At 40.3% G+C, this 10,505-nt stretch overlaps 1 protein-coding gene across 1 annotated transcript; it reads left to right on the top strand.

Annotated features, from left to right (window-relative positions):
• The first annotated feature begins 440 nt into the window (after positions 1-440).
• On the top strand, positions 441-5,531 carry LOC142757539 (cryptic protein-like). The gene is made up of 4 exons (XM_075860630.1): positions 441-570; positions 2,327-2,441; positions 2,533-2,633; positions 5,416-5,531. The coding sequence occupies exons 1-4, from the start codon at positions 441-443 to the stop codon at positions 5,529-5,531; spliced, it is 462 nt and encodes a 153-aa protein (XP_075716745.1).
• Positions 5,532-10,505: the final 4,974 nt, after the last annotated feature.

Here is a 10,505-nt window from a genome sequence, read left to right as displayed (position 1 = left end):
CTGAATCCATCTGGTCAGCGGGACTGACGGGTTCAGTGACCGCGGGTCCTGCACGTCTCCCTGCAGAACTACCAGTCTGTGTGTTCTCGCGGGAGGGAACACAGCTCAAACCGTCCTGACACTACCCATAGCTGATTGGACAGTGTCAGAGCGAAGACATCACGCCCCCTTGCCGTTTAGTGAGATAGAAACATCCCATTGACAGTTCAGGGGCTTATTTACATATTGGGCGTCAAATATAACGGCACCGATATGTACATAACAGAGGAAGATAGGAAAAAAATGTAAAGTGCCCCAGGGTTTGTGCAGCCCTGCCTACTGCATGTAGGGCAGGTGAAAGGTTCTCTTTAAGATTTAAAATACCTTTGGTACTAATTGGTTAAAAACCTGTATTTAATGGGGTTTTTTCTCACCTGATTCCAGCATTTCAGAACGTAACAATGAAAACTGTTAAGTCTACACTGTCATTGGAAACCTATTTAGAGAGGCCTGTGAGGAACATTAACCACACTGGGATTCAAAAGCACAAAATCACTGGAGAAAAGATTCCCTTTATTGGGCTTACAAAAAGTAAGTCACGTTGTATCTTTGTTTGCCACTTACATTTTATTGTCACTCTTCCAAAAAGATGGTGTAGGATGTGTATCCACACTGTGATAAATCAAAACCCACAGGTGAAGTCTTCCAGGTGAGGCTGCTTCATTATTACTGCTGCGCCGTCTCTTACCTTACACACACTCTGAAACAAATGAAATCTCATTTGTTAAAACTACTCTAAAAGGGTAACAGTCTAGAGATTCCTGTATTACAATGCCTGACCGTTTATATTCCGCTCTCCTGAGCTACCAAGGATATAACAAGGTTACGGATTTTTTCCTTTTATCGATACATGTGTAAACTGTAAGGTTGAGTTTTTTTTTTTTAAATTCAGAACGGTTTTCTCATTTGCAGACAAAGCAATTCCCTAATTTAAAATAAATATATATATATATATATAATATTGATTTTTTTTTTTTACGAATAACAACAACATAATAGAAATCTTACAAACCATTAAGGAATCTCCCTATCTCACACACCCGCTAGGTTAATTGGCTGCCTAAAGGGGTTTTTTACACTGGGCGATTATCGGGCAGACAAGCATTCATAGAACGCTCGTTGCCAATTATTGCCCTCTGTAAACAGGGCAGATAAACGAGCAAACACTCGTTCATCTGCTGATCGTGTTGTTTTTAAAAAGTTAAATATTATCTTGTATGGAATTTTATATTGTATTGAATAAAAAAAAAATTTATATAAAAAAAAAAAATATTATCTTTGTCGGCATCACATATCCCTGTGTAAACAGGGCGACTCGCTGCCGAAGTAATAATGTATGGGGACGAGCGATCAGCGTAACGACTGCTCGTCACAATTCATAGCTCCATGTGACAGGTGCAAATGAGCGCCGATCAACTATGTCTCGTTGATTGGCGCTCACTGCATCGGCCGCAATCGGCCGGTAAAATGGGGTCAATTTCTTAAGCCCCTATCAGTATGTTTTTTTTTTTGTTTTTTTTAAGTATACAAACTAGAGTTTCAAACAAGCAAACTGTATGTATATATATGTGTGTGTATGTATGTATGTATATATTTATTTATTTATTTGCAACCCTTTCATACATTATATCCACTACACACGTTTTTGGTTTTATGTTAGAGGCTCTGTCACCAGATTCTAAGTGCCCTATCTCCTACATAATCTGATCGGTGCTGTAATGTAGATAACAAGTGTTTTTGTTTTTTTTAATTTTTTTAAAACGATAATTTTTTTGAGCAATTTTAGATTTATGCTAATTCGTTTCTTAATGCCCGACTGGGCGTTTTTTATCTGTTGACCAAGTGGTCGTTGTAAAGAGAAGTGTATGACGCTGACCAATCTGCGTCATACACATCTCCATTCATGTCCATTTGTACTCAGCACAGCGTGATCTCGCTGGATCACGCCTTGCTGTCACATACACCGACATTAACTTTACTGAAGTGTCTTGACAGTGAATAGACATTGCCTCCAGCCAGGACGCGATGTCTATTCACACTCCCGACATTCCGGTAACGTTTTTGTGGGACTTACTCACACAGTACAGCATGTTACTACGATCGCTTGTCCCCATACATTTTCATTATGTTGACAGCATGTCTCCCTGTTTACACAGGGAGATGTGCTGCCGATAACGATTATTTTGCATAAACTATACGATTAGCCGATGAACGAGCGTTTGCATATGTGTTTGGCAGGAGCTTTTACATAATATATGCATCCCGTTAATGTTTCCTTTATTTCCAGCCAGCACACTGGACAAACACTGCTGTAAGAACGGAGGGACCTGCATGCTAGGCAGCTTCTGTGCCTGCCCTAAGCATTTCACTGGAAGACATTGTGAGTTTGATTTGCGGAACAGGTACGTGTTATGCAAGCAAACCATATACAATGCATTATTTTTATCTTTGAAGACTGAATTGATCTTTGTCTGCTCTATTTCTTTCATGAAGGCATTGTGGTTCTGTAGCTCACGGTCACTGGCTGCTCAGAAAGTGTGCTTTATGCAGATGTGTTTATGGAGCGATGTACTGCTTTGCATCTGGGGACTGTGGTAAGTCTAAATCTAGAAGTTTACTATTCTAATCAATGGAAAATGATTGGCTCTATGGGTTGCAATAGATCCTATGTAACAAAAGAATAGTTTACAGTGCGGCCATTTATATACACATAAAAAATAACAAAGTGTACAAATCACTACACGTTTCCTGGGAAGCTGTTGGAATTAAATTTAGCCTGCGGCAATCTCCTCTGCTTAACAGAAAATGATTGCCTTCTGTTTTTGCCATTTGAGCAATCCAAAGTGTGTTTAGAGGAAACATGTTGGCCTTTGATAAGCAGCACAAACACGTGTAACATACATGGATGGTTTACAAGAGCGGGGAACAAAAAGAAACTGGTTCCCCTATAACGGCCGCAGTGTATCCAGTAAATTAATGCAGTTAATTTGTCAATGACCTAGTTATATACACAGTTATGCAAAGATATTTAGATTAACTTGTAACCAAAAACATTACGAAGGAATGGCAGAAAATGTGTTCTTGAAGTCCTTTCAGAAATTTGAATTGCAGTTTTTTTTTTTTCTCTATATTTAGGTATAGAATTAATCTACATAAACTATTATACTATATTACTTATCTTGTATTAATCCTGAGTTACAGCCTGTATTGTAGTCCAGAGCTGCATTCACAGTTCTACTAGCTTCAGAGTTGAAATCTCCCGTCTTTCTAAAATGTCTGCACCGAGCATGTTCTCGTGGTTTACAGTCTGGCAAGTGTAGTTTTTACACTAGGCACTATACAGTAATGTAGGGAAAAGTGTGTCTCGCTGCATTATAGGTGCTCAGCGGAACTGAAAATGTAGCTTTGGTCTACAATACAGGCTGTAACTTGATCAGTTTAAAAGGTGGACATATAATGTAAGGTTTCCATACAAAACTTTGTCCCAGATACAAATTAAATACATATCAGTAATTTATCAGTACATTGGTCTTCTCTGATATCAAATACAGAGCGTTTTTTTTCTCTATAAGGCCTCATTCATACATTGAATAGAACGCTGACCCATACAAGTCAATGGGGCTATTCAGATATCTGTGTGTTTGTAGCGAGAAACTCCCAGCATGCCCTATTCTTGTCATTTTGTGTGGACGAGACTCCCTTATTATAATACGTTCATACCATGTACAAATTATCATACCGTACAATGCCCAAATAACATTGTCATAAACTGCCCAACAGTTGCCTAAATAACACTGCACAATAAATAAAGGCATGTAGTTGCAGCCTATGCTTTTACATTTACACCGGCCTCTATTGGCTGTGAATGTGAGCACCGATCAACGAGACAGCTTGTTGATCGGCACTCGTTTGCTCCATTCACAAGGAGCTATGTATGGGGACGAGCGATCGTTACTACGATCACTCGTCCCCATGCTTTTCCATCATGTTGGCGGGACATCTCCCTGTTTACACAAGGAGATGCGCTGCCGACAACGATAATATTTTGTGCTGCATAAACGATACGATCACCCGATGAAAGAACATTTGCTCATTTATCGGCTGGTTGTTGCCCTTTTTATACAGGGCAATGATCGGGAGTGAGCGTTTATGTAAAAGGGCCTTAAGCAGATGAATTTAAATAGGTTAAGCTAGCAAGTGTAGGATGAAAGATATAATCCCTGGGTGCCCTATCCTTCAGGGCCAATGGCGCCGCTCTTTAGTAGCTACAACTGTTGCACACTGCTACCGCATACCCCTAAGATGCTTTGATTTGATAAGAAACACAAACCGGTTATCATTCTTGATCGTATAGTAACAAATTGTTCCCGAGATGAATGATAACCAATACAGTAAATCTTCTACAGGGGTTGTCTGCCTAGTAATACAGTGATATTTCCTTGCTCCCGTATTGCAGCATGAGGATGCAGATTTGCCGTTCAGGAATCTAGCATAGCTGGGTGACAACCCCTACAGAAGCTTTAATGGTTGCTACTTGTAAAAAAAAAAAGTGAGGAAAGAAACGTAAAACTAAAAGCAGATGAGCAGAATTTCCGCCAACTTGACAGAAGAGGACATCCAAAGGACTGTTATATTTATATGTTTCCATATATTATTTTGGTGGAGGTGTTCTTTAACTGAATTACAATTATTACAGTCCGTATATAGTAAGGGCGGAAAGAGAAAGCTAAATCTGTAATAACGCAGTGAAATTGGACAACCTCTGACAGGCTTATTCTACTCCTGAATTTTGCAAGCAATAAAATGTCACACAGCAATGAGTTGTCCTGAATCCCATTTGTCACCTAGCAGATCGGGTTAAGATGGACAGATAAACTAGATTATGTGAGAAAATAGGAGCATATGGAGGCAATCGCTGCTGTCATGCATTTTATGCCCTTTTCATAGCCGGAAAATGACAAGGCACTAGTTGTCTTATCAAAAGTCCTTTATGACTACAAAGGGAGCTGGAGAAATCGGCGGCAGACATTTAACACCTTTTACCTCCCATAAAGGGCCCAAGTCTCCTGCAAATGTTTAGGAAAAAATAAGAACTATGGTCCATCCTGTTCTGCTTTCTTCATAGCAGGGAGGATTTCTTCTTTAATTTGCAATTGTTCATTATTTCCTCGTTACCGTGCGCACTAACAATCGCACATCTCATTATTCTGGAATAGGATTTGGATCTTATGCAAATAGCCCTGCATTTTCTCCATATGATGTCTTTATTCCTGCAATTCCTCTTTTTCTTAGAACATTCAATTAAATGGAAATCTTGGACACTGGAATGACAATAAGATTTTTCTATTTGTTTGTTTTTTTTCTTTTTCTGCACAGACGCAAACGAGTATAAAGAAGATATCCGAATGGTGCAGTCCAAAGGAAGGGCAAAGTCTTCTTGTCCTATTGTGATGCTTATGTTTGCAACAATTAGCATAATACTTATCCTGTAACATATTACATCTTGTCATACAAGTTATTTTATTCATTTTTAATTTATTGGCACAATTTAAAAAATGAGGCACTTTTATTATAAAGCAATATTTTAGTTTTCATAGATTTCTAGAATCCAAATTGTAAATGAAAAACATTATAAAATCTTTCTATTGGGTTAATTTTTTTTATCTGCTATGCTGTACTGGTAGTTTTTTACACCGTTATGATCAGAATAAAGCAGTTCTTTTAATTTTTCATGTCTACTTTACATCTCTAGTGTCACTTTCACGATTGTGTGTGTGTGTGTGTGTGTGTGTGTGTGTGTGTGTGTGTGTGTGCATATATAAATATTTTTATCTTATATACTTTTTTTTTTTTTTATGTCTTTTTTTTTATTTCATTTTTTAATGTCTTAAAAATTTGCTTTCCTGTTGCATTTTTTCCACTTCAAAATGTAAGTCCGAAAACCTGTTGAATTACGATCACCCTAAGGCCTGATTCACACGAGCACTGCGCATCTCTGACATGAAAAACTTCAGTTTTTCACGTCCGAGGTGCATCTGTGCTCAGCGCTGCGTGACGTGATGTCACGCATCCCCCATAGTTGAGTCTATGGAGCGATGCGTGATGCGCAAAAAGAACGGACATGTCCTATTTTCGCACGGACTCTTTACACGGTCCGTTGAAGCAACGACTGTGTGAACGGCCACATTGAATTACATAGGTCCGTGGGACGGCCGCTGTTTCAATGGCTGTCCCACGGACGTTTAACACGTTCGTGTAAATAAGGCCTAAGGGTGTTTTCAAATAATCCCAATACAGGCTTCGGGTTTAATGGCCCAATTTACAGCATCATATGGATTTGATGCTGTTCGTTTAGCAGTTAAACTAGGATTTGTTTTGCCATATTATGCACGCAAAAATACTAGTATTATGCTCCGCATCTAACTGACAGTGGTAGAAAAGTCCGGGTCAACCCCCCCCCTCCCCCAAACTTGAGTTTGGCGTGTTGGAAACTCGAGGCTTGTGCCCGAGATCCCAGGTAATATAAACCTGAACCACAACACCAGTCATTGATGTTGAGTTATATATTAACCATACCTCCCAACTTTCAAGTATCGCAAGGAGGGGCAACCAATGCGGCACGGCAATTTTTTTCCTTTTTAAGTCACACATCTAACCCCGCCCATACACACCGTGTTCAGCGGACACCGTATCATGCCCTCTAGGGCCTCCCCACACACTATAATGGCAAATAGCTGACCCTACACACTATAATGCCCCCGTACAATATAATGCACCCTTCGCTCCCACTATACATTATAATGTCTCCTTAGCTGCCCCATACAGTATAATGCCCCAGACCAGTGTCAATGCGGCTTTACATGCTATGTATTCTCATCCCCAGCATGTCATAAGGACTATCCCAACGGAACACCTTTTTAGAGCCCGAAGGATCTGTGATGAAACCGAGGAATTTGAAAGACAGGGAAATGACTTACAATAGAGAGATTTTTGAAGCGTGGATACAAACCTCATGATATCAATCGGGGGTATCAACGTGCCAAAAACCAACAAAGAAAATAATTACTGATCACTGAGGTACGACATACCAAACAGACACGAGTACGGTTAATCACCAATTTTCATACAAGGTGGCATGGTATGACAGAAATCTTCGAAAAATACTGGCCACTTCTTCAACAGGGCAATGATCTTAAAAATTTACTATCTACGAGACCCAATGCTGTGGCTAAACGTAGTAGAACCATTGGTGAAATGTTTGTTCATAGCCTTATATCTCACCAAAATCCAACTTTGGCTTTAAATCTAAAGGACATAAATGGGGTTCCAATGCATGTAGTGATTGTATAGCATGCAGATACATTTGCGAAAACCCCTGTCTTTTACAACTTGAGAAGGGACAAAGAATATCAAATTGTGCATCACATAACCTGCAGAACATCTGGGGCAACCTCAGGGACAGGCTGATATTGGCTTGACGTCAAGAGATTTGTGGGTTCGGGTACTTGAACATGTTAGTGATATCAAGAAAGCGGGATCACTGTGAGGGTATGTTCACATGGCTTATTTTCAACCATTTTTTTGGGCCGTAAACGGCAGAAAAATCGGAAACAGAATGCCTCCAAACATCTGCCCATTGATTTCAAAGTTAAATATCTCAGGATTTTTTTTCCACTATCACAGAATCGATTGCGGCATTGTTCTCGTATTGAAAAGAGATTTCAAATGAGTCCCCACTAGACACCCCCCCCCCCCCCGTGCCATTTAATATTTTGTTGGGTGTTTTTGTTGGGGCGTTAACCGGTAGATTTTGTGACCGCCCCCCCCCCCCCATTAAATCCCACCAAATTTCAAGCCTCTACCTCGGGCCGTTCAAAAGTTATGGGGGTGTTCTGGAACTTTTGGTCGGCACTGTATATAAAAATTATTCACAGTACACGTGTGTGCCTGGTCTCCTTGACTATGCATTCATCATGAAGCTGTAGCCTCCCTACCCATTACTAATTTGGCCACTTTGGTGCTGCGCACATGGTCTACGCATGTGCCGCTTACCAATAACTAATATGGCTGTTCTGGTGCTGAGCGCATGGATTGCGCTGCCAGCCCTCACTTCCGTTGCCCGTCCAATCGCGTCATGGACTGTGCTCACCAGAGCACTTAATTAACGTGCTGGATGTGTTATGGCGGTGTGGGTATGCGGATGTGGCGGAATCCATGAGCACGATCGGTATGGCACATAAGTGTGTCTGCATACGAGTTTTACATTTCGATAGTCTAGCTTCACTTTTTAAGGTCCCATCCCTTACCCCACCATTCACCACTCCCAGAAGAAGCTAACACGAAACGTGCGTCGGAGGGTGAGGTGGGGGGGACATCACCTACACACAATAACTACACACCAACTTTACATACCATGGGTCAGTAATTGGTTCTATTTCATCTTGTTATTTAACATTTTATATTGTATTTTTGAATAGTAACTACTTCTGCTCTTGTATGTTGGTGGAGAAGTTCCCTCTGCTCTGCTCTGTACTAATGCTGACAGTTCCTTGCTTCAGCATTGCTGAACAGTCAGCTCTTTGCTTTAGCATTGCATTCAACTGTATAAGCGTCCTTAGGAGATACATTTGACACTGGAACATACCATCGGCCGCGTGGGACACTGCCCGGAATCTGGGATGGTTAGGAGGTATAGATTAATTATCAGTTTTAACCCAGTTTCCGTTACAACCTACAGTGCATTCAGAAAGTCTTCAGACCCTTTCCATTCATTTTTTCATGTTCTGTTACGTTAAGGCCTAGTGGTAAAATAAAAAAAAATTCTAATTCTTTGTGAAATTTGAGATTTTTAATTTTCAAAAATGTCTGAAATTCTGTTTTCTCTTTGTCGTTTATGTGGTATTGAGTGCAGAATGATGGGGGGAAAACGTGCAATTTTTTTTATTTTAGCAAAAGGACTCAACATAACAAAATGTGAAAAAGTGAAAGGGTCTGAAGTCTTTCCAAATGCAAAGTATCTCTGTGTGATAAACAGGAATTCAAAAGACACACCCCCCTTGTATTTGTGAGGTTTGTTGCTATGTTTATAGTTAAAGTGTAGCTAAACGTTCAACAAACTTCTGACCTGTCATAGTGACATGTCAGAAGTTTGGATTGGTGGGGATCCGAGCACTGAGACCCCCACCAATCACTAGAACGAAGCCGCTGAAGCAATCGTGTGAGCGCTCAGCTGCTTCGTGTCTGTTCGGCTTTTTCCGGAAATGAATGTATCGGTGTACGGACTCAATAGAAAGTCTATGAGCCCGTACTCCGATACATCGGCTTTCCGGAAAAACCAGGACAGAAAGGAAGCAGCTGAGCACTCACACGAGTGCTTTAGCTGCTTCGTTCTAGTGATTGGTGGGGGTCTCAGTGCTCGGATCCCCACCAATCCAAACTTCTGACATGTCACTATGACATGTCAGAAGCTTGTCGAACGTTTAGCTACACTTAAAAAATGTATTTGCGTTACCGGTTGCAGTTAAAAGTAGCTTACAATAACACAACTCATATTTCTCTACAGATCATATTTTAGAATGTAACATAACATGTTTCTTACTAATACATCGTGTATATAACAGCTGTCATGACACACCTAATAATCTTGCGCTTTCTTTGAAGGGGTTTTCCCATCACAGAAATTGATGATATTGCTAGGATATTCCAGCACTTTCTGATCTGTGGGGGTCTGACATTTCTGTCAATGAACTACTAGTCATTGCAGCTGCCATAAAGCACATACACATTGCCAAAAGTATTTACAGTTGAACTTATAAGTTTACATACACCTTAACCACATTAATTAAAACTCAGTTTTTCCCTAATTCCTCACATATTTTTTCCTTGAACACATTCCCTCTATTAGGTCAGTTAGGATAACTAATATATTTCAGGAATGTGCAATGATTTATTTCCGTTTTTTTTTTTTTTTCTTTCATCACATTTCCAGTTGTTTAGAAGTCTACATACATGTGGTTAGTATTTGATAGCATTGCCTTTAAATTATGTAACTTGGGTCACACGTTTTGGGTTCACTTCCCCAAGCTTCTCAGAATAAGTTGCCAAAATATTGGCCCTATCCTCCCTATAGAACGGGAGTAACTGAGTCCGGTTTGTAGGCCTCCTCAGGCTTCGTTCACATCTGCGTCAGGGTTCTGTTCTGACATTCTGTCGGAGCTCCCGAACGGAACACTGACAAACGGAAACCATAGGATTCCGATTGCATCACCATTGATTTCAATGGTGACTGATCTGGTGAAGATGGTTTGTGTTTGTCTCAGTTGTGCAAGGGTTCCATCATTTTGACAGAATCTATACCGTAGTAGACTACGCCATTCATTCTGTCAAATCGACAGAAACCTTGCACAACTGAGACAAACTGTCAGTCAGGGTCCCGTTCTGACGGGAAGCTTTGTCAGAACGGGACC

The sequence above is a fragment of the Rhinoderma darwinii genome, chromosome 1 (assembly GCF_050947455.1).
Source record: "Rhinoderma darwinii isolate aRhiDar2 chromosome 1, aRhiDar2.hap1, whole genome shotgun sequence".
NCBI lineage: Eukaryota > Metazoa > Chordata > Amphibia > Anura > Rhinodermatidae > Rhinoderma > Rhinoderma darwinii.
Note: the sequence above shows the minus strand (reverse complement) of the source record. Positions and strands in the feature narration are given on the sequence as shown.